Source organism: Bos mutus, chromosome 13, assembly GCF_027580195.1.
Source record: "Bos mutus isolate GX-2022 chromosome 13, NWIPB_WYAK_1.1, whole genome shotgun sequence".
Lineage (NCBI taxonomy): Eukaryota > Metazoa > Chordata > Mammalia > Artiodactyla > Bovidae > Bos > Bos mutus.
The window spans coordinates 48,158,630-48,183,297 of NC_091629.1; the positions used below are offsets into that span (position 1 = coordinate 48,158,630).

Sequence of the window (24,668 nt, forward strand, 5' to 3'; positions counted from 1 at the left end):
GGAACGAGTCGCCAGTCCAGGTTCGATGCGATACTGGATGCTTGGGGCTGGTGCACTGGGACGACCCAGAGGGATGGTATGGGGAGGGAGGAGGGTTCAGGATGGGGAACACATGTATACCTGTGGCAGATTCATTTCAATATTTGGCGAAACCAATACAATATTGTAAAGTTTAAAAATAAAATTAAACTAAAAAAAAAAAGAAAAAAAAGTCTGTGGACACCTCTGTTCTAGATCACTTGGAACATTTTGTATAACATTTTCTGGGGTAGAAGGAGAGCACCTAGCTCTTGGAAGTAAGTGTACTTCCTTCTCCTGCTGTGGAACAGTCAGCCTTGTTCCAGACCTAAATATTAAAGAGCTAATGAAAACCAAGAAAATGATGACAAGGTTATCTGTGGTTGTGATAAAATAGTGCCCTTTCTGAAGAGTTATTTGAAATCTGAACCAGCATACCTTACCGTTCTGAATCAATTCAGTTCAGTCGCTCAGTCGTGTCTGACTCTTTACGACCCCAGGAATCGCAGCACGCTAGGCCTCCCTGTCCATCACCAACTCCCAGAGTTCACTCATACTCACGTCCATCGAGTCAGTGATGCCATCCAGCCATCTCATCCTCTGTCGTCCCCTTCTCCTCCTGCCCCCAATCCCTCCCAGCATCAGGGTCTTTTCCAATGAGTCAACTCTTCGCATGAGGTGGCCAAAGTACTGGAGTTTCAGCCTCAGCATCAATCCTTCCAAAGAAATCCCAGGGCTGATCTCCTTCAGAATGGATTGGTTGGATCTCCTTGCAGTCTGAGGGACTCTCAAGAGTCTTCTCCAGCACCACAGTTCAAAAGCATCAATTCTTCGGCACTCAGCCCTCTTCACAGTCCAACTCTCACATCCATACATGACCACTGGAAAAACCATAGCCTTGACTAGACGGACCTTTGTTGGCGAAGTAATGTCTCTGCTTTTGAATATGCTATCTAGGTTGGTCATAACTTTCCTTCCAAGGAGTAAGCGTCTTTTAATTTCATGGCTGCAGTCACCATCTGCAGTGATTTTGGAGCCCCAAAAAATAAGGTCTGACACTGTTTCCACTGTTTCCCCATCTATTTCCCATGAAGTGATGGGACCAGATGCCACGATCTTCGTTTTCTGAATGTTGAGCTTTAAGCCAACTTTTTCACTCCCCACTTTCACTTTCATCAAGAGGCTTTTTAATTCCTCTTCACTTTCTGCCTTAAGGGTGGTATCATCTGCATATCTGAGGTTATTGATATTTCTCCCAGCAATCTTGATTCCAGCTTGTGGTTCTTCCAGCCCAGCGTTTCTCATGATGTACTCTACATATAAGTTAAATAAACAGGGTGATAATATACAGCCTTGATGTACTCCCTTTCCTATTTGGAACCAGTCTGTTGTTCCATGTCCAGTTCTAACTGTTGCTTCCTGACCTGCATACAGATTTCTCAAGAGGCAGGTCAGGTGGTCTGGTATTCCCATCTCTTTCAGAATTTTCCACAGTTTATTGTGATCCACACAGTCAGAGGCTTTGGCATAGTCAATAAAGCAGAAATAGATGTTTTTTTGGAACTCTTTTGCTTTTTCCATGATCCAGCGGATGTTGGCAATTTGATCTCTGATTCCTCTGCCTTTTTAAAACCAGCTTAAACATCAGGAAGTTCAGGGTTCACGTATTGCTAAAGCCTGGCTTGGAGAATTTTGAGCATTACTTTACTAGCGTGTGAGATGAGTGCAATTGTGTGGTAGTTTGAGCATTCTTTGGCATTGCCTTTCTTTGGGATCGGAATAGTCTCCTAACTATCTCTGTACCCTTCAGTAACTCCTCACTCTCTTTTTAGATGTGCTCTGAGAAGCTGTATGTACGTCTGCCATAAGAGCTGTTTATGCATTTGGTAGGGCTGGCCAGAAATTAGGAAGCTTTTCTCAAGCTCTAAAAGTTGTGGTCCTCCTGTTGGTTTTCTGTTAATTTTAAAGAACATTCTTATTCCCTTCCCTGCCTTTTTACCCAGAGCGAACGCAAGTGGATCAGATGACCCTGAGGATGCAGGGTCTGGTGAAAATAGGAGGATCAATGGGAATAATTCTCCATCACTCTCAAATGGCGGTTTTAAACCTTCTAGGCCTCCAAGACCTTCACGACCACCTCCACCTACCCCACGTAGACCAGGTGTGTATTCCAGCCGTACACTAGGGATATAGATCTCAGTACTGTTTATTATAAAATTCTATTTGGGAATTGATCCTCAGATAAGTGTTAAGAGACACTGGTAGGTTGATTTTCAAGCTAAATTTTTACATTTAAGTTTTTGGCCAAGAATAGTCTTTCTATAGTTAATTAAGATATGGCCTGTTCCCTAAGCTTTTCCACCAGGGTTGAGGCAGATGCTCTGCTAAGAATGAAAATCACGTGTGTGCTGTGAGTTCCCTGGTGGCCTAGTAGTTAGGATTCGGGGCTTTCACCGTTGTGGCCTGGGTTTAGGAAACTGAGATTCTAAGTGTGCCTAAAAGCAGGAGGGGGGCAGAAATCACACGTGTGTTATAAAAAGTATAGGCAGTACAGATAAGATTGTACCTTTCTCTGTGTGTGTGTACCTGTGTTGACATAAGCATTTCATAGAGTCAAGGATCTGTTTGCTTATTCTTATTATATGCTTTTAAAAAAGACAATCAGTAATTGGCAAATAACCTAACAATGGTAAATGATACTTGGATTTTTAAAGCAAAAATCATGCAAGTCAACATTTCATGTAGTAAAAATAGAAACATCTATAATTAGATGTTAGAAATAGAAACATCTATTGTCTACCTTTTTATTTAAAATTCTATCCTGATTTTAAATTTCTAAAAATTGTTTTTCTGTTTTCCTCAAATCTTAAAGCATCTGTCAATGGCTCACCATCTACCACTTCTGAAAGTGATGGCTCTAGTACAGGCTCTCTGCCACCAACAAATACAAATTCAAGTACATCTGAAGGAGCAACATCTGGATTAATAATTCCTCTTACTATATCTGGAGGTGCAGGCCCTAGACCATTAAATCCTGTACCTCAAGCTCCCCTCCCACCTGGGTGAGTAATTGTTTTTGGTTAACGTTTTCTTTAGGCTTCTGCATAGACTTACTAATAAGGAAAATAGTACTGAATTCGATTCTTTTAAAAAAAATATCACTGTGGTTATGCATGTGTGTTGGGAAGTCTAGAGTCAAACTGAACAAAATAGCTTGCCATATTTGAAATTACTCCCTCATTTTAAAGCCAACTGGAAGCAAAAAAAAATTTTTTTAAAGAAGGACTGAGCCTTAGGAACTTACCAAGGCCAAGTAATAAAATAGTTGCCTAATTCAGGTTGCCTTTTCTTTGAAGGGAAAATATCACTTATATTTTATTTCTTTGCCATTGTAAAATCATGGCAGAGTTGAATTTAGGAAACTGAAAAACTGCAACTCAATCTCATGTACATCTCTACTTATTTTTAAAATTAATAATACTGAATAGTTATACACAGATACATTGTGGCAGTTCAGAATGCTAATCAAAATTAACTAGGTGATAAATTAAGAAACTCATGATGAGGATTTTAATTGCTAGAAGAGACTATATTATTTATGTGGGTAGTTAGGCCATTTTCATTTTTGAAAGCCAGATTAGAAAATTCTTTGTGTCGGGGATTAGTGAAGAGAATCTGGGTCAGTTCTCTTAGAAGTAATTGGTTTTTCTAAACTCTTATTGGTTTATTCCTGTCTTTTTTACTTTGGATAAACCTACCAAGGAAACTAGAATACCCAGGTTGCCTTTGTCCTTAAGCCTGCAGGAGCACATCTGATAGTCTTATTCTTTGATTTCAACTTTTCTAGAACCCAAACTGTCCTTTGCCCTTCATTTAACAGCTCTCAGTCTTTCTTCAGATTTTGTAACAATAATTACAGTTTTCTTTTCCACTCAAGTTCTGTGTATACTCTGATCAGATTGAAACAGATTTTGTCACCTCAGTGCATTGCCTCAGCCTCTTTAGAAATAGAAGACATCTCCTCGAGCAGACACTTAAGCAAGAGAAATCTCATCCTCTGTTACCCTCAGGATAACATTTCTTGACTTTATTCCTAAATTCTTTTGGTATCTGCTTTATGTACTGAAATGGTCATTTGTCTCAACTCTGGGATTAAACAACCAGGCAACTCATACATGTAGCTTATCAGCCTTTTTAAATTTTGTGTTTAAGTTGGGAGCAGAGAGTGGACCAGCATGGGCGAGTTTACTATGTAGATCATATTGAAAAAAGAACAACGTGGGATAGACCAGAACCTCTACCTCCTGGGTAAGTGTCTGAATTGGAAAAAAAAAGTATTAAGAACTATAGACTACATCTATGGGGCTTCCCAGGTGGCGCTAGTGGTAAAGAACCCACCTGCCAGTGCAGGAGACATAAGAGACATGGGTTCGAGCCCCAGGTCAGGGAGATCCCCTAGAGAAGGGCATGGCAACCCACTCTAGTATTCTTGCCTGAAGAATCCCCTGGACAGAGGAACTGGCAGGCTATGGTCTATAGCGTCACAAACATTGGGTATATGGGTTCAATCCGTGGCCCAGGAAGATTCCACATGCTTTGGAGCAGTTAAGCTCATGTGCTACAACTACCGAGCCCGTGCTGTAGAACCCTACAAGCCGTAGCTACTGAGCCTACATGTTGCAACTCCTGAGCTCTGCTGAGCTCGTATGCTCTAGAGCCCGTGTTCCACAACAGGAGAAGCCCATGCATTGCAATTGGAGAGTAGCCCCCACTCTGCACCTAGAGAAAACCTACACAGCAACAAAGACCTAGTGCAACCAAAAAATAATAAGTAAATAAGTTTTTAAAAACTGTAAAGTACATACATATAAAAGACTTCAGGTAATTGAAAAGTAGTTGTGCAAGGTAAAATCTTACCAGATCTGTACCAGGGCTAAAATGAAGTCCCACTTAATTCTTAACTGTTTCATAAATATTTGTTGAATTCAGTTGTTTTTATCCTGATATAGCTGGGAGCGGCGGGTTGACAACATGGGACGTATTTATTATGTTGACCATTTCACAAGAACAACAACGTGGCAGAGGCCAACACTGGAATCAGTCCGGAACTATGAACAATGGCAGCTCCAGCGTAGTCAACTTCAGGGAGCTATGCAGCAGTTTAACCAGAGGTTCATTTATGGGGTGAGCATATGTACTTGGCTTTATAACCTTAATGAGGGTGGAGTTTTAACGTTTTCTTACATATAAAATGTAAAGCACTAAAAAGAAAGTACAAATAGGATGGCAACCCAGTTGTTGCTATTGATGATATTATTATTTTTCGACCTTGTTTCCCACAGACTATGTAGGTGATTTATTCTTTTCTTTTTAAAATTTCCTAAAATTCAACTTCCTTTGCTTTGTTACTGGCAGAAAAGAAGTTTTCCGACAACTTAAAATTTGTTTACAAAGGAATAATAAAAAATAAATCCAAGCAGTGTAAAAAGAATTCAAACAGTTCTGAATTGGATACTGCCTAGCTTAGCAGAACATTAGACTGTTTGGGTCTAACAGCACCTGACTCAAGTGAAACTCATGATAGAATTGAATCATTTTGTAACATGTAAAGGTAAAATTTATACAATACATTATTTAGTGCTTGAGAAGATTAAAGAAGTTTGATTCCTTATAAAATTATGTTAAATATATTATGACTTGGAAGCCATATTATCTTTGGTATCAAAATGTCTCCTTTCTGGAAATCTTTTAAATTTACATAAACCAACTCACCAAGAGTTCAAGAGAAGCTGACCCTCTCCATTCCCCTCTCTCCCCTTCTACTGCCATCAGTATCATCTCTGTTAGAATCTATCAAAATAAATTCTTGTTTTCATTAGGCATTACCATTTTGCCTTTTCTCCATATTTCTGTTTCTTGGACTTTGTCATCAGAATAGTTACCACTCACCAATGTAGATAAATTTGCACCTTGCTGAGCAGCTTTCGCTTTACCACCTGATTATGACTAAGATAACTTTCTTTCATGTAACAGTTTTTCCTGCCAACTTCTGTAGACAGTTGTCAATGTTTTCCCTTCCTGGTGGTTTTAGAAGTGAAATTAATTTTTGTCTCGTCTGTTAGAGTTTTCTTTTTTTTTCCATGTTTTACATCTTCCTTTCTTTCTAAATTATAATCATCTTCGGTATACTTGGCCAAATTTCTTTTAGGTTTGAATGTCTAGCTGGCTTGCCTTCTTTAAAGCTAGTTTCCACATGAGAAAGAGCATGGGCTTTGGAGTCAGACACATCTGGGTTCGAATCCTGGTTCCACAGTTACTTTCTCTGTTTGATTTTGAGTAAGTTCCTTAACCTCATCAAGACTCATTTACTTTATCTATACAGTAGATCCATAGATAAAATTACCTCAGGTTTTTTTGTTTTTGAGGATTCTGTAAGATAAAGTTCCAAATTTTGGGGGTACATATTAAATGCATAGAAATGTCAGTGTTCATCTTTTTTTTAAATCTTTTCTCTCTTTTCTCTCCCTGCATTTCTATCCACAAATGCAGATGTGCATTTTAGAATACATGATCTTTTATTTTTATTGAAGTATGGTTGGTTTACAACATTTTATTAGTTTCAGGTACACAACATAGTTATTCAAATTTGTATAGATTATGTAACATTTAAAATTACTGTATTGGCTCTATTTCCTGTGCTATATAATATATTCTTGAAGCTTATTTATTTTATATGTAGTAGTTTTTTACCTTTTAATCCACCAGTGTCCTGCTTCCCTCTTCCCACTGGTAACCATTAGCTTGTTCTCCCTATGAATCTGTTTCTATTTTGATTATTCATTTGTTTTAGTTTTTGTAGTTTTAGATTCCATATATAGAGGTGATAACATACAGTATTTGTCTTTCTCTGACTTACTTCACTAAACATCATACCCTCCAGGTTCATCCACTTTGTTGCAGATGGAAAAATGCCATTTTTTGTGGGGGGCCGAATAGTATTCCATTGTATATATGTGCTATATAGTCTTCAGTTATTCATCTGTTGATGAAACACTTAATATTGCTTCTATATCTTTCTTGGCTATTATAAATAATGCTACTGTGAACATGGGGTGCATATATTTTTTTAAATTCAGATATATATATGTATATCCATGAGTTGAGTTGTTCTATCATATGGTAGGTCTCTTTTAGTCTTTTTGTTGTTTTTAGGGTTTTTTTGGCCGTGCCATGCACTTAGTTCTCCAGTCAAGGATTGAACCCAGGCCCTCTGCAGTGGAAGCATGAAATCTTAACCATTGAACCACCAGAGAACTTCCTATTTTTAATCTTCTGAGGAATCTCCATACTGTATTTCAAAGTAGCTGCATCAGTTTACATTTCTGCCAGTAATATACAGGATTCCCTTTTTCTGTACATCCTTGCCACATTTGTTATTTGTGACATTTGTGATAATAAGCATTCTGATGGGTGTGAGGTTATCTCTCATTGTGGTTTTGATTAGTGGTGTTGAGCATTTTTCATGTGCCTATTGGCCTTTTGTGTCTAGTATATGATCTTTTAAAATCCTCTTTTTAAAGACAGTTAGAAAATTCCTAAAGCACCCACATTGTGTATTGCTTCGTTGTAACTTAACCGATTTGATACTCTAACAAACTTTTCTTGAATTGCAGCTTTTATTCCTGAACCATTTTTTCTTTTCTCCTGTCTACATTCCTACTCTTCACTCTTGTTATAGAGTGGTTCTAAATTACAAAGAACTTAAACAGCCTGTTTTAGTTATGAACTGAATTTAACATTCTTAATGCTAGCTACTTAAAAAGTGGTGAGGTGTTGTTAAGAAAATCTGTTTATTTGGTAGGTGAAGTGGCCTTTGTTCTGACCCTGGTTATAGGGCAGCAGATGCTCATAAACTCAGTATTTTTAAGCTCAGAATGGATATGGTTGATGATGGGTCATTGTATAATGGCTCTGGCCCATGGCTTCATTGTGCCTGTTCTTAGCTTATCTGTCCAGGGAAAGTCAGTGCGATAGGCTTAGGTCTTAGAAAAATTATCAGAGCAGTTTGTCATATGCTAAACTGCTCCAAACTGTTAACAAGGTTCAAACCTTGTATAGTGTTTCTCCTTGGCTTCCCTATTCCCTATTTTTTAGTTACTGTTGTCTGTCAGGAGCAGGGCCAGTCCTTGACCAGTCTATCTTCTGTGAGCTTTTATGAGAAATAGAGTATCTCTCATATGCTTTTAAAACTTTTTAGTCAGTTAACTCAGTTTCCATAATAAATCAATGATATGGAGCGAAAAAGACCAACAGTAGAGGAAACTGCCATAAATTTAGACTTAAGAGACTAGACCAATATGCAATATGATGATTTTGGATTCTGATTCAATCCAGTAAGTAGCCAGAGGCATTTAATTACAGATTGTGTATTAGATGATAAAATTAACATAGATTCTTTGGTAGGTGTAATAATGATACTGTGATTGTATAAGAAAATGTTCACAAATTTTAGGCATACTAAAATAGTGAAATGATGCAGCAAAGAATATGAAAGAAAAATAAATGTTAGCAGTTTTGGTTACTGTTGAATCTTGTTGCTGGGTACATGGGGTATACTATCTTATTTTACTTATGTATTTTTCCCCATAATTTTTAAAGCAATTAGTCTATTATTTATTTGCCTTAACAGAAGAAAGGGTTTAACCGCATCTTACTGAGAGACCACAAAGTATCCCCCACTTTATTACATATTTAAACTGAAACACACTCATTAACCCTTCATCCTACACACTCAGTATGACTTTTGCTTCTCTTTTTCCAGTGGTTGACTCCTATTTTCCTTTTATCTAGCCAGACCTCTCTCTCCACCAGTGTGATAATTTCAAATGAATTTTTGAAATCTTCTCTACAGTTCTAGGCTTATCAATGCCTTCCAAACTGAAATTCTTTCCTTTTGCTCATCTGATAGCCTATTCTTCATATTCCTCCAACTCTCTTCTCACGATTTTGGGGTTAGAAATATAAGATTTTTCTCAGCCAGCTGATGACTGAGTACTATTATTCTTAAGTGACTTTTGTAAGGTTTATATATTTCTCTAATTTACTGATTTAAAGCTAAGTAAGGGGAACAGTGGTCAATTTGGGTGTAAAATTACTTGTAATACTTAAATATCAGATAGGTTCAAATATTGACAGATTATTATTATTTTTTTTTTTTTCATGAGAATGCATTGACTTTCGTTCTTGACTTTCATTCATACTTCTCTAAGATGTGGACTGTTTAAGAGTATGTTATGTTGCACATGGCCAGGGAAAGGCTTATCAGAATTCATAAGCTTGCTTTCCAATTATCTGTTAGTTATTTAACCATTTTGGGGATGGTTCTTTTTAGAATCAAGATTTGTTTGCTACATCACAAAATAAAGAATTTGATCCCCTGGGTCCCCTGCCGCCTGGTTGGGGTAAGTCACATGGATTTTTTTTTTTAATTAAATTCAGTCATTTTAACAATTACGTATTTATGAATGGATGATAAACCTTGCTCTTGCTTGAGTGGATATCTGAGAAGCTTTTTGGGTGTCTTTGTTTAATTTGGAGTGCCAAATAGGCATTAAATTCCCCAAATGTTCTAAGTTACTCTTATAAAATTTAAAAGTATTTTGCCCACTCAGCATAAGAAGGACTGGATTATGATACCTAGGAAAATCTGGATGGACCTCTAGAGCATTATGCTTAGTGAAAAAAATTCATTTCAAAAGATTATGTTCTAAATATGATTCAACTTATATAACATTCTTAAAATGACAAAACTATAGAGATGAGAAATAGATTAGTAGTTGCCAGGAGATAGCCACTGACTGGTAGGTGGTTCCAAATACAGGAGTTAACATGAGTGGTTCTTACATAGTGGTGGAATAGTTCTGTCCCTTGACTATGGTGGTGATCATACAGATCTGTACATGGAATAAAAGTGTATAGAACTATATATTACAGAAATGAATTCAAACTTTAAAAATTAATAAAGACTGAGTTAAGTTTATAGTCAACAGTTATGTATCAGTGTCAGTTTCCTGATTTTGATACTCTGCTATCATTGATGACATAAGATGTCATCATTGGGGTAAACTGATTGACGGGTATGTGAGATTCTTGAACACTTTTTGCTTCATACTATAATACTTATTTCAAAATAGAAAGCTTTAAAGATGATTTTGATCATATTTGTGCTTTTAAAACACAGTTCAGAGGTTGATAGAGTCAATGTTATCTGAAAGAACAGTGGAAGAGGGAGTGTGGTAGGGTACTGACTGTGTCCTGCACCGTGCAGTACCTGAGTAAGCTCTGTTATCAAGTGCCTTAGTTATTAAACCTTTGTTATTAGACCTTAAGATGAGCCTGCCCTACCAGATTATATCATATGTGTTATATAAGTCATAGAGCTATAGTACATTTCTAGAATAAACATGACAATATAGAAACAGTTCTGCATGGAAGAGAAAGACTATATATCAATAGAAAGTGGAAAACAGCAGAGTAGAACCATTTATGGAACCAGTTGAAGTTCTGTCTTCAAGAGCTGCAGATATTTCAGAAAGTAATAATTCTAGGTAGTCTTGTTGGGAAACACCAGTTTGATAGATTGCTCTAGCATTGTTTTAGGAATGGAGGGGAAAAAATTGATGTCAAGGTCACATGAATCTGGGCAATAAATGAAATTGGCTGTTTAAGCCTGCCTTTGAGTTACGGCTCAGCTGATAAAGAGTCCACCTGCAATACCGGAGACCTGGGTTCAATCCCTGGGTTGGGAAGATCCCCTGGAGGAGGGAAAGGCTACCCACTCCAGTATTCTGGCCTAGAGAATTCTATGGAACTGTATAGTCCATGGGGTCGCAAAGAGTCGGACTGAGCGACTTTCACTTACCACAGAATACACAGAAGAACTGTGCAAAAAAGGTCTTAATGACCCAGATAACCATGATGGTGTGACCATACACCTAAAGCTGGACATCCTAGACTGTGAAGTCAAGTGGGCCTTAGGAGGCATTACTACCAACAAAGCTAGTGGACGTGATGGAATTCTAGCTGAGCTATTTCAAATCCTAAAAGATGGTGCTGTTAAAGTGCTACACTCACTATATCAGCAAATTTGGACCACTGCACTGGAAAAGGTCAATGAAGGGCAATGCCAAAGAATGTTCAAAGTACCACACCATTGCATTCATTTTGTGTGTAAGAAGGTCATGCTCAAAATCCTTCAAGCTAGCCTTCAACATCATGTGAACCAAGAACTTCGAGATGTACAAGCTAGATTTAGAAAAGGCAGATAAACCAGAGATCAAATTGCCAACATCCATTGGATCATAGAAAAAGCAAGAAATTCCAGAAAAGCATTTACTTCTGCTTCACTGACTACACTAAATAAAGCCTTTGACTGTGTGGATCACAACAAACTGTGGAAAATTCTTCAAGAGATAGGAATATCAGACCACCTCACCTGCCTCCTGAGAAACCTGTATGCAGGTCAAGAAGCAATAATTAGAACTGGACATGAAAACAACAAACTGGTTGAAAATTGGGAAAGGAATCTGTAAAGACTGTATATTGTCACCCTGCTTATTTAACTTATATTCAGAGTACATCATGTGAACAGGCTGGATGAAGCTCAAGCTAGAATCAAGATTGCCAGGAGAAGTACCAATAACCTCAGATATACAGATGACACTACCCTAATGGCAGAAAGGGAGAGGAATTGAAGAGCCTCTTGAAAGTGAAAGAGTGAGTGAAAAAGCTGGTTTTAAACTCAGCATTCAGAAAACTAAGATCATGGCATCTGGTCCCATGGCAAGTAGATGGGAAAAAAATGGAAACAGTGACAGACTTTATTTTCTTGGTTTCCAAAATCACTACAGATGGTGACTGCAGCCATGAAATTAAAAGACATTTGCTCCTTGGAAGAAAAGCTATGACCAACCTAGACTGCCTATTAAAAAGCAGAGACGTCATTTTGCTGACAAAGGTCCATGTAGTCAAAGCAATGGTTTTTCCAGTAGTCATGTATGGATGTGAGTGTTGGACCATAAAGAAGGCTGAGTGCCAAGGAATTGATGCTTTCAAATTGGTGCTGGAGAAGACTCTTGAGAGTCCCTTGGACAGCAAGGAGATCAAACCAGTCCTAAAGGATATCAACTCTGAATATTTGTTGGAAGGACTTTGCTGAAGCTGAAGCTCCAGTACTTTGGCCACCTGTTGTGAAGAGCTGACTCATTGGAAAAGACCCTGATGCTGAGAAAGATTGAGGGTAGGAGGAGAAGGAAGGCGATAGAGGATGAGATGACTGGATGTCATCATTGAGTCAATGAACAAGTTTGGGCAGACTCAGGGAGATAGTAAAGGACAGGGAAGCCTGGCATGCTGCAGTCCATGTGGTTGCAGAGAGTCAGACACGACTGAGCAGCTGAACAACAATTGCCCTTTAAGTAATTTATCCTTAACATTCCTGTGAATCAGAGATAAAAAATGCAATAGTTCATAGTTATAACTATTATTGTTACTAGCTTATAAAACAAAAGGAAGGCATATGAAAGTGGTGAAGGTCTTTATTCACCAGTGTCTGGTAGTTTGATGTAAGGGGTCTTTTGGCTCTGTGGGACCTTATAATGGACAGTGTATGATTGTTATGAAGTACTTTAGAAAAAAATGTTCTTAGACATACCGAACTAGAGCTGTTTGGTTGCATTCCCTGACATGAATGGTCTTCTCAGCTTTATTTCAGGAGTTGTTTTACATTCATGTTACAGAAGAGAAGCTGTTGGACTGAAACATCTGTAGGTTGTATATTAATCCTCTTGATTGTATTGCAGAAAAACCTTGACCTGATTGGCTTTTGTTAGAAACACAAACTAGTTTGTACCTTCTCTAGGGTAGCTGTTAAGAAAAATTGTTTCATGTTCATAGAAGCATGAATTGCAGTCTGTGTTGCCTTTATTTGAAAAGCCTTTCCTGCAGAGCTAGTCCTTGTGGAACCAGGGATGGCTCTGATATTAAATGAGAAGCACCTGATAGACCCTCATCATTGATCCAGGAAATAAAATCCCAGTTTATAGCCTATGTTGATGTTCTGAAATTGTCAGCATTATTTTTGTGATGCCATGTATTTTTAAATCCCACTTCCTCACCCTTTTAGACTTTTGTACGCTTGGACTAGACATTACTATCTTAGAAACTGACAGTGAAGAATTTATAACACATGGAAACTATAGAGGCTGGAGAACAAAGAATGCTTTTGGTTCAACAATATAGTCTAATAGGGCTTTTTATAGCTGGTTTACCCATCAAGTACAAAGCTGTCTTCTCATTTTCAGAGTTCCTATGAAAGAATACATAGAACATCAGGAAGCTTCTGTTGTTCAGTGCCTTATTCATCAGGTCAGGAAATGGTTTGATGTGTATTCAGGTTTGGTGTTCAGTCATTTCAGAATTGTTTACCATGTGATTTTTCAACAAAGTAAGAAATCAGCTCTGTAATCACAGCACATCTCATTAAGCACATGAACCTTCAGTTTGCAAGTTTGAGGTCCCATCTTTGAAGTTTTGGTCTTTACAGCCTATTCCAAGAAATGCTGGTATCAGCACTATATACTTAGAACAAACATAGAAATAAGTTTTCTTTTTTTTTCCCTGGGTAAAACCATTTTGTTAACCTACCTAAGCACTTCATTTTGTTTTCTGATTTGAGGTACAACCATTAAACATGGTTCACAAGAAAATACAATGAATATTCAACTACCATTATAGGAGTTTGAAACCTCACTCATTGTTCATACAATACTTTTTATGACTTTATACAACTGTACAGTCTATTTAAGCTAAGTTTAAGTTTATTGCTAACTAAAAGACCAACATCAAAGACCTATAGTTTTATAACAACAGAAGAATAACTACGTTAGGAATACACTACTTTAAAAACCACTTGACTAGTGATTTGTATGGTTTCCTTATTCTTTTAAGTTTTCTATCCACTTTATCTTACCTCATGTTAGCTTTTGATGGAGTTTTGTTTTTGTTTTGAAATGTTTTTAAGCTTTTATTTAGAAAGCCTACCTAGTAAAGTCACAGAACTACAAATGTGTGAGGTGTAATCTAAGTGCACAAACTAAATATTTAAAATGTCAAAAAAGTATTATTCAAATTTTTCATTGAAAAGAGAAATTGTTTGGATAAGACATTTAAAAATGATAAAAACCAAAGCACGCCCAAAAAAAGTTTTGGAATAAGACAAAACTACTCCAAAGCCTTAAATCTGTTTATCTGAAAAGAAAAAAATGGGAAATCTCCATGCCATCCCTAGCTTCATGCCACCATTCAATAAACAATGACTATGGGTAAGATGAGGGTGTCCTTAGCTGAGGTTAGTAACTCACCAGGGTTCTCAGACCTCAGACCCCTAGGAGAACCCAGGCAGTGACTCTGTTCATGTTAGGTTTTTGAGAGAATCTCTGGCCCTGAAATCTGAACTTATATGGCAGTTAATAGATAAATATATACTCAGCTAGGCACTTATGATGTTAATTTTAGATTACAAAAGTTACTTAAGATTGTTGGTGTATAAGAAATTTATAAATTCTGTAAGTGTATTTAAGATTTAAATTTAAACTATCTGGAACATTGACTTACTTTTTTATTTATTATGTAGCTAGCTATAGTACTGTGGATGCTTCTTTTTGCCTCAGAGACAGTTCTTAAAGTTGGTTACATGTTTCCACACTCTAGGTGTCTTGACCAGCAAAGCCATTGTTACTATCTAGGGTGTTTCACAAGATGCAGAGTCCATTTTCTGTATTTAAGCTGTGTCACAAGATGCAGAGTCCATTTCTTATATTTTATATATTCCAGAAGTTTTGTTTCCGTTTTAGGCTAGCTGGTAGAGAAAGTAGCAGAGCTGTCAGGAGCAGATTCATGATACTCACCAATATATCCCTTCTTTCCCAGCACCAGCCTTACCCCCACCTTCCACCCCCTACCCCAGTATCATCACTGCTTCTTGAGATCATGGATTCAGTGCTGGAGAGAAGTTCAAAGTTACCAAACACTACCTTGACAAGGCTATATAATTTAGCCTAAGACTCATTCTGCAATATCTTGCTTAAAGAAAAGTCCAGAAGTTTTACTTAAGTGTTGTTTGGTAAATAGACATGAACTTTCAAACCATAGGAATAAAAATTGGTTTTCTCACCATGGAGTTAAGCTTAATTTTTTTTTTAATGTCTAATTTTAAGGTAACCATGCTTTTTAAAAAGTGGGAATCCATTTTATAATATTGATTACTTAAGTGTTCATTTTGAGACATCTTGGCCAAATTTAAAAGATTTAGACACTGGAAGAGACCTATCTTTTAATAATTAATTTGTAATGGAGCAGAGAAAACAGTAATTCAAAACAGCAGAACTAATGTTAATATTAAAATTTCAAAGCTACTTGGTTATTAAAAGAAAATTACATCTACGCATCTTCTAAACTTAGTGAGAAAGCTCAGAGAAGCAGAACAATTGTGTAGAATGGGTATAAGAGAACTAGGGGAATCCTAAAACAAGATGAAGGTGGGGAAACACACTGCTTCAGATACAGATACAGTAAATTAAAGAGTTGAGCCCTGCTGCCCAACTCTGTTGTAAAACGTTACTGTAGATATTTAGGATAGGAAACTGGTTGTTTTAAGAAACAGGATGTATTTTGAAATAGTGTCTTCTCTAGTTAAGTAATACCTAGCGTATAGCAAAGAAACAGGTTTCCCTGGTGACTCAGATGGTAAAGAATTCACCCGCAATGCAGAAGACCCAGGTTTGATCCCTGGGTCAGGAGAAGGGAATAGCTACCCTCTTAAGTATTTTTGCCTGAAGAATGCTATGGACAGAGGAGCTTGGCGGGCTATAGTCCATGGGGTCACAAAAAGTCAGACACAACTCAGTGACTCAGCACATAACAAAGAAGCAGTTAAGTTACATACCCCATTATATTTTCAGAAGTGAGATGGTACGATATGAAAAAAAAAATCTCTGAATGGAGATGTCAGTTTCCATCCTGCATCAGCTAGAGTCTAGCTACTACTTAATTCTGAGATTAGGGGCAGATCATTTAGCCTATCTGAAAATCCTTATCTTTAAGATAAATTAAAACTACCTACTCTGTGGGACTGTTAAGGTTAATATAAGGTCATGTATGCAAATTTAAAACAGTTAATTATTCTTGCTGTTGATTAGGTTGAACAGAAAGATTCTGTGGGCAGGATATTGTGAATTATATCTGTTTAGTTTCTAGGATATAACGATATTTGTATAACTTGAGTAAGTATGTAGATTTAGTAGCGAAAGAATAAATTAAAGCTTTTAAAGTTATGATTTAAAAACCACAAAATCAACAGTGCAGTGAAAAATAGCAAAATCAGCTCATCTTAATTTGAGGAAGAAGACTATGCCAACTCGATAACACTTTGCCTTTTTTTTTTCTTTCTGTTTTAAAGAGAAGAGAACGGACAGCAATGGTAGAGTATATTTTGTCAACCACAACACTCGTATTACACAATGGGAAGACCCCAGAAATCAAGGGTAAGAACTCGTAGTTATTAGTATACAGATAACCTCTTAAAGATTATACCGTATTTCCAACTCATTTATGAAAAAGATCAGACTTACATATTCTTTCCCCAAAGGTCTTAATCACCCACATATTTTAGAAAGAGAAAAAAATATACTGTTACATCCCCCCCCCAAAATTACCTGTTTGTTATAAGACCAGCTTACTAATTCTAAAGCAGGGTTTTGCAAGCTGAGATCTCTCAGTAGAATTCAGGGTGTCTATGACTTAGAGGGGGGAAAGACATGTTCGTGTGTGCAGGACCAAGGTCCAAACCTTTACCTGAAACTGAGTGTTCTTTCCATTATGATTGTAGGTCACATCTATAGTAGAATTAACAATCCTAGGACTTTGCCACCAGTAGAAATCCCAGATATTTTTACATACCATTCTGCAGTTGTTGCAGATATTTCAAAATATTGTTTACATACATCATTACAAGAACTTGCTGGTTAATGTGTCACTAAAGGGATACATTATTACAAGCTTGTCTTTTTAATATTTACTATGTATGTAGAATTGTCTTTGTGACGTTGGGATACTGTATTAGTTTGCTAGAGCTGCTTTAACAGTACTACATATGGAGTGACTTGAACAACAGAAATTTGTCTTATACATAGAAACATAAGATTTTATATCATTTTATGCTGCTTTAAAATCTTACGTTTTTAAAAGAAATATTTATATAGGCACACCAACTGGTGGGGCTTCCCAGGTGGTACTAGTGGTAAAGAATCTGCCTAAAATATAGGAGACGTAAGAAACACTGGCTCTGTCCCTGGGTCAGGAATACCCTCTGGAGGAGGGCACTGCAACCCACTCTAGTATTCTTGCCTGGAGGACCCTGGTGGGCTGCAGTCTGTGGGGTCACAAGCAGTTGGACATGACCGAAGTGACTTAGCATGCAAGATATTAGCAACAAGCGGGGAGGTCTCCAGGGGTACTTTCACTTGAGACTGACTACAAATTTAGGGCATCTCCCCAACGACTTTCAGGTTTAATACCTCACTAGAGAGACTTGAACTCATTGAAACCTTTTATACTCACAGCCACATTTGTTACTGGTAAAGGATATAAATTAGAACAATAGAAGGAAGAGGTGTTTAGGGCAGAGCCTGAGAAGGGTTCCAGATACCCAGAATTGATGTGGAATATAGTATGTGTTGAATATTACCAACCAGGGAATCTCACCTTTCTAGTACCAGAGTATTTTATTGGGGCTCCATCATGTACTGCCTGCAAAGCTAACCTTCAGTTTCCAGTTCTTCCCCAAAGATGGGCTAATACTTTTTAGTGTCTAGTTTATTCCAGAGGTCAGAGCTAATAATGGCATATATCCCAAAGCCTCCTTTATAAACCACCTGATTGGCGGTCTGATGTTTGAAGACCCTAAGCTTCAAAGGGGCTTCAAAGTATCTTCAGAGATACTCTTGACAGGCAGGATATTCCAGAGGCGTAGAGATCTTTTCCCAGTAGCTGAGGGCAGAGGTCTGATCTCTATTTGGGTGTGATTAAATCTTCATGTCTCACATAGGTCAGAGTTTTAAGAACCTCTATTTTAAAGGTATGCTTTAAATTTAAAATCTATTTCTGGGTACCAGCAGATCACATTTTATATATTTATAGTATTTAACTTTAAATATTTGGGGGACTTCCCTGGTGGTCCAGTGGATAGAATCCATCTGCCAGTGCCAGGGGACATGGGTTCAGTCCCTGGTCTGGGAAGATCCCACATGATGCAGAGCAGCTAAGTTTGTGCACCAGAACTATTGAAACCCGTGTGCCTAGAGCCCGTGTTCCACAGTAACAGAAGCCACCAGAACAAGAGGCCTTTAGACTGCAACTAGAGAATAGCTCCCGCTCAACACAGTTAGAGAAAGCCCATGTGCAGCAACAGAGAGCAGCCTAAATAAATACAGTACTTAACTTTCAACTTTAAAAATATGTATTTTCAGTTTCTTAAAAAGTAATAATTAAGAATTTCATAGGTAACATTTTTAATTTTAAAATTCTATCACTAAGGATAGACTAGACCACATCACCTTTCTCTAATTTGCTATCATTTTTCATTCCCCCTTGAACCTTTTAAAGTTTCAGAGTGGAAATAAGAATCATATTTTTACAAATAATACCAATGAGCCAGTTCTATCCAATTTGTTTTCAAGTCAACTTATTACTGATGCTGTCTTGCAAATATGATTACAACAAATGAGAAGTGTTATCTTCTTAAAAGTTTTAGATAGTCTGTCTGACGTTTGCATGTAGTTCTGTGAATACAGTTAAATGTTAACTTTTTGGTGTGGTTCACAAAATATTGTTGTAGGCGGTGATTCTAAGCCTTTTGTTCTTCTGAAGTAAACTTGTGGAAAGTGACACCCCTGTCAGCAATAGTGCTCTCTAAAACAATGAGATTAAATGCTACCAACCCCTCCTTTTCTTCCTTTCTGATGTGAACTTGAACATTTCCATTGTTCCATCATCTCACCAAACCCACCAGATGAGAAAATTGAAACTGGAGAATAGACAAAAATGAATTGGAAAATATGAATAAAACTTGAAACGTTGAAGTTTAAAGAGCTTAAGCAAGATCTTAAGACAGGTATTAAGTAAGTGGGTAGGCATACTCCCTTAGAAAGATTTGAGTTGCCTTAACAGGAATAATAGAGATTCTGGACAAGGGAAAAGTCTTCACTTGGAGGTTTGGCAGAATGTCTTGGGAAATGGTGAGTAGCCGTCTACTACACAGGGCTCATGGAAGGGACTTGAGATAGAATGCAGAGGTAAAACTGCAATGGAGCATAGAGGGTGCAGCATAGGGGCCAAGTGAGGGCCAAAGGGAGGAGTTTAGATCTTGTATTTGGTTAGTGATGAATAATGATACCACTTTAGAAGAGAATAGATTTGTTCAGATCTCTGTTTTGGTATTCTGTCAGCAATATGAAATGAGTCAAGGACCAGAGTGAGACTCAAAGCAGGAAAACCTTTTAAGTGGCTATTTTGAAAGTTTAAAAGATAAATAGAGCCAGAGTAAGGAAATCAACCCTAAATATGCATTAGAAGGACTGAAGGCGGCAGAGGATGAGATGGTTAGATAGCATCACCAACCCAGTGGATATGAGTTAGCAAACTCTGGGAGATAGTAAAAGACAGGGAAGCCTGGTGTGCTACAGTCCATGGGGTTGCAGAGTCAGACACAGCTTAGCAACTAAACAACAGAACCACAACAAGGATGGTACTAGGGATTGAAAGCTGTGACGAATGAACATGAAAGTTGTAAGGCAGAGTTGGTGGAGCTTGGTTACCCTGAGATGTTTAGGCAGGTAGATAATCCAGGCAGCGTAGATGAGAGAAGACTGGTTGATAGATCTGTTCACGTGTTTAACATGCCTGTAGGATTTTAGTAAACCGCTGGAAAATGCTAGACTAACTGGTTTTCTAGAAGATGCCTACTGCATTTATGGGTATGTTTAGTTTCTGTACTTGGCAAACAAGGAACTCTTAAACATTTTTTATTTATTTATATATTTTTCTGTTTTATATAGTCAATTAAATGAAAAGCCCTTACCTGAAGGCTGGGAAATGAGATTCACGGTAGACGGAATTCCGTATTTTGTGGACCACAATAGAAGAACAACCACCTATATAGATCCCCGCACCGGAAAATCTGCCTTGTAAGTTTTCTAAATGTTTTGATTAAAAGTAAAACTGATTCCTAAGATTTTGATGTAAAGATATCAATTGCTGAAAAATGCAGTTCTTACTATTTTTATCTGTTAACACAGCACTAAATGAAAGTGTTTAGAAATTATCAATACAGTACTGCTCACCAATTAATACCTGATTTCTGATATCCGCTTTCTTTCATTTCTATCACCTTTTAACTTGAAGGCTCCTTTATTTTTCTTTTTCATTTTTGAAAAGTAACTATGTTTGTTTAATGTGTTTTGTTTGGGTTTTTTGTGTGTGTGTGATCAAATAGACATAACAAAGTTGAACATTTTAGGTGTACATCTTAGTGGCATTAAGTACACTAATTGTTGTGCAACCATCACCACCGTCCATCTCTAATACTTTTTTTTATCATCCTGTACTGATATTCTGTACTCAGTAAAGTCTTCAATCTTGTTCTCCCCCAGTCCCTGATAAATACCATTCTACCTTCTGTCCCTGTGATTTGACTAATCATATAATTTGTCCTTTGGAACTGGCTTCTTTCACTTAGCATCATGTTCCCAAGGTTCATCCATGTTTTAGCTCTTATCGGAATTTCATTCCTTTTTGCTGTTGCTAAGTCACTTCAGTTGTGTCCGACTCTGTGCAGTCCCAGAAACAGCAGCCCACCAGGCTCCCCTGTCCCTGGGATTCTCCAGGCAAGAACACTGGAGTGGGTTGCCATTGCCTTCTCCAATGCATGAAAGTGAAATTGAAGTCACTCAGTCGTGTCTGACTCCTAGCGACCCCATGGACTGCAGCCCACCAGGCTCCTCTGTCCATGGGATTTGCCAGGCAAGAGTACTGGAGTGGGTTGCCATTGCTTTCTTCGTCATTCCTTTTTAAGGCTGAATAATAATCCATTTTATGTGTTACTGTATTTCGTGTATACACGTGGCTCATGGACATTTGAGTTATTTCCACCTTTTGGCTATTGTGAATGATACTGTGAACATGAGTGTACAAATATCTCTTTAAGTCCTTGCTTTCAGTTCTTTTGTGTATATACTCAGAATTGTTGAATCAAATGATAATTCTGTGGTTTTTTGAGGCATTGCCAGACTTTTCCACAGTGGGCATACTGTTCTAAGGTTCTTACTGGTAGAGCAGATGGGGTTCCAGGTTTTCCACATCAGTGCCAACCGTTGTTACTCTGTGTGTATGTGTATGTGTGGTGGTGGTGTTCAGTTGTTAAGTCGTGTCCAACTCTGCGACCCCATAGACTGCAGCATGACAGGCTTCCCTGTCCTTCACCATCTCCTGGAGTTTGCTCACATCCATGTCCATTGAATCTGTGATGCTATCTAACCATCTCATCCTCTCCCACCTTCTTTGCCTTCAATCTTTCCCAGCATCAGGGTCTTTTCCAGTGAATCGGCTCTTTATATCAGGTGGCCGAAGTATTGGAACTTCAGCTTCAGCCCTTCCAGTGAATATTTAGGGTTGATTTTCTTTAGGATTGACTGGTTTGACCTCCTTGCTGTTCAAGGGACTCTCAAGAGTCTTCTCCAGCACGATTTGAAAGCATCAGTTCTTTGCTGCTCAGCCTTCTTTATGGTCCAACTCTCACATCTGTACATGGTGTGTATAATGCCATCCTAGTTAGTATGAAGTGGTATCTCATCGTATGATACCATAATCAGCCAAAAACCGTATATGAAAATTATTGAGTAATATTTTTATGAACATAGATGTAAGCATCTTTACCAAAATAATGGCAAATTAAGTCCAGCGAAATACAGGAGGGATATTACACTATCGTCATGTGGAGTCCCTCCTCCCCATGCAAGATTGATTGAATTTTGTATATTAAACAAATTTATTTATTTGTATATTAAACCAATTTAATTCAGCACATTAAAGATTAAAGGAGAAAAAGCAATGTACAGAGTATACAAAATACAGTGCTAGTTTACTATGAACTTTCAGCTGCCTTAGAAACTTTCTTATCTGAAAAACAGTATCTGTATAAGATTAATGGCAAAATACCTCTTACGATCAGGAATAGGACAAGTATTTCTTCTGTCACTACTTCCAAATTCAACATTGTGTTGGTAGTCCTGTGAGATGTGAAAGAAATAAAATTGAAAGGAAAGAAGTAAAACTCTTTTCACGCAGATCACAGGTAACACAATTGTCTGTATAAAAATCATATGGAATCTAGGAAAACTACTAGAACTAGCAAGTGAATTTAAGTGTTGCCAGATACAAAGTCAATATATAAAATCAATTGTATTTCTACATTAAACATTAAGAAAATGAAGTTAACAGTAGCTCAGGGAAAAAGCAAATAATCTTGTGGTGTGAAGTCCAGGCCGTTTGAAAGCCCACAGTGTCATCAGTGATCTGAGCTTCTTTCTTTCTGTCCTGCCATGCCAGACTATCATCTTTATGAGAGTCACCTAATAGTTTGTGATAGCTGCTTGAAGCTTCAGCTGTCATAGTCCCACTCCAAGCTGGGATATGGAAGAAGAACAAATTGGAAAGGGGGAAGAAAATCCCTTTCCAGCTATCCCAGCTCTCTTTAAAAGAGCCTTCCTTCCTGGAAGTCCTATTCAATAGCACTTCCACTTAAGATCACTAGCCATAGTTAAGTCACACAGCCACACTGGGAAGTGTTTTTATCCTAGGTAGCAGTCTGCCCAAGTAAATCTCAAGATTCTATTAAGGAGAAAGGGGAGTGAATTTGGGAATAGATGCCCTTCTCGGACAAAACCTCCTTTACCTAGCCCTGTTTATATTTGGCTGAATAGAAGAGAGAATCTCAGAAACAGCAGCTTTAAAAAGATCAAAGTGTATTTCTGTTTTCTTCTTTAAAAGTAGTCATGGGGAATATTTCATTTTTAAGGTGGTTTTAGGAGTATGTTGTACTGGGACATTTTTGTATTTAACTACTAAGTACTTAGGGAGTGTGATATTGTGTTTTCCTTCAGTATTTTATCTTACAATCAGATTTATGTCATATTAACATTCTTCCTCAGAGACAATGGACCCCAGATAGCCTATGTACGGGACTTCAAGGCAAAGGTTCAATATTTCCGTTTCTGGTGTCAGGTTAGTACCAGTACTGTATTTCTGTACTCCTTTTATTATGTTGCTTACACAATCAGTGATTGTAGAATTAATTAACGTATGGACAAACAGGTAAAATATGGAAGGGTTAGAATTTTTCTATTTTTAGATTCAAGAAATAGATTTATCACTTAGATAATTTATGACTTCTCTTGTCCAGAAGAATAAATTTGAAACCATTTCAATAAGGAAGCCTTGCTGCTCATTTCAGTACTCATTATTTTCAAGTTGGAGAAATCTTCAAATGAGTTACAACGTTTTCTGGTGTTTAAATTGTAACCAGCTCCTTTCGTATCTAGCATTTGATATGACTTTAATAGATCCATATGTATGTGTTACTTTGATAGATACATTATTACACATATGTGATTATATTCAGAATATTTTTAACAGACATGATCAGTTATTTTTAATATAAATGTTTAGTGAATTAGTGGTTTCTTTATGGGTTCTCAGTAAAATTAATGCACTAGTCCAAGTGTGACTGTGATGAATGTTTTTAAACTTCAAACTCTTATAATTAATTGGGCCCATGTAACCCAAAACAATTTGAATTAGCTTTTTGAAAATTTAGATCTCTCCTGGTAGCTCAGATGGTAAAGTGTCTGCCTACAATGCGGGAGACCCAGGTTCGATCCCTGGGTTGGGAAGATCCCCTGGAGAAGGAAATTTGAAAATTTAAGTAAAAATTTGACTCATTAAGTAATCACTGGTGTGTACAACATCTTGCTTTCTTCTGTTTTTTATATATCAGATGATCTGTAGTTAGCATGAATACTCACAAATGTACGGTTAAACATTATTAAATAAAAATTCATATTCATAGTCTACTTGTTACTATAAATGAAAAAAAGTAAGTAAAACTTTATTCTTTTGGTTTTTTGATAGGCCATTTTAATGGTGAGAGTTGACTTAAGACATTCTTATATTTCAGCAACTGGCCATGCCACAGCACATAAAGATTACAGTGACAAGAAAAACATTGTTTGAGGATTCCTTTCAGCAGGTACTGTTTTATTCACTTAATGGTTTGCCCCCTGGCTTCTAACCCAAAACCTTTTGGTGCTGGCAGTTTAATCTGAACTCTGCAATTTTTTGAGATGAAGTCCTTGAATTTTTTAAGTCTAATTTCATCATCAGATTCCTTAGTATTTAAAATTTAGGAAAATACAGATAGCTTTGTGTGTGTGTGTTTTGTGTATGTGTATGTTCTGTGCTTTTGAAATGTCATATTAATT

At 37.3% G+C, this 24,668-nt stretch overlaps 1 protein-coding gene across 3 annotated transcripts in view; it reads left to right on the top strand.

Annotated features, from left to right (window-relative positions):
* ITCH (itchy E3 ubiquitin protein ligase) overlaps window positions 1–24,668 on the top strand; it is a 97,902-nt gene that overhangs the window by 50,955 nt on the left and 22,279 nt on the right. For all 3 annotated transcript variants that reach the window (XM_070381607.1, XM_070381608.1, XM_070381609.1), the window contains 9 exons: window positions 2,022–2,179; window positions 2,891–3,080; window positions 4,231–4,326; window positions 5,028–5,202; window positions 9,410–9,479; window positions 16,535–16,619; window positions 20,190–20,318; window positions 23,340–23,412; window positions 24,365–24,436. In XM_070381607.1, coding sequence (XP_070237708.1) covers window positions 2,022–2,179; window positions 2,891–3,080; window positions 4,231–4,326; window positions 5,028–5,202; window positions 9,410–9,479; window positions 16,535–16,619; window positions 20,190–20,318; window positions 23,340–23,412; window positions 24,365–24,436 — 1,048 coding nt within the window. The remainder of the gene's footprint in view (window positions 1–2,021; window positions 2,180–2,890; window positions 3,081–4,230; window positions 4,327–5,027; window positions 5,203–9,409; window positions 9,480–16,534; window positions 16,620–20,189; window positions 20,319–23,339; window positions 23,413–24,364; window positions 24,437–24,668) is intronic.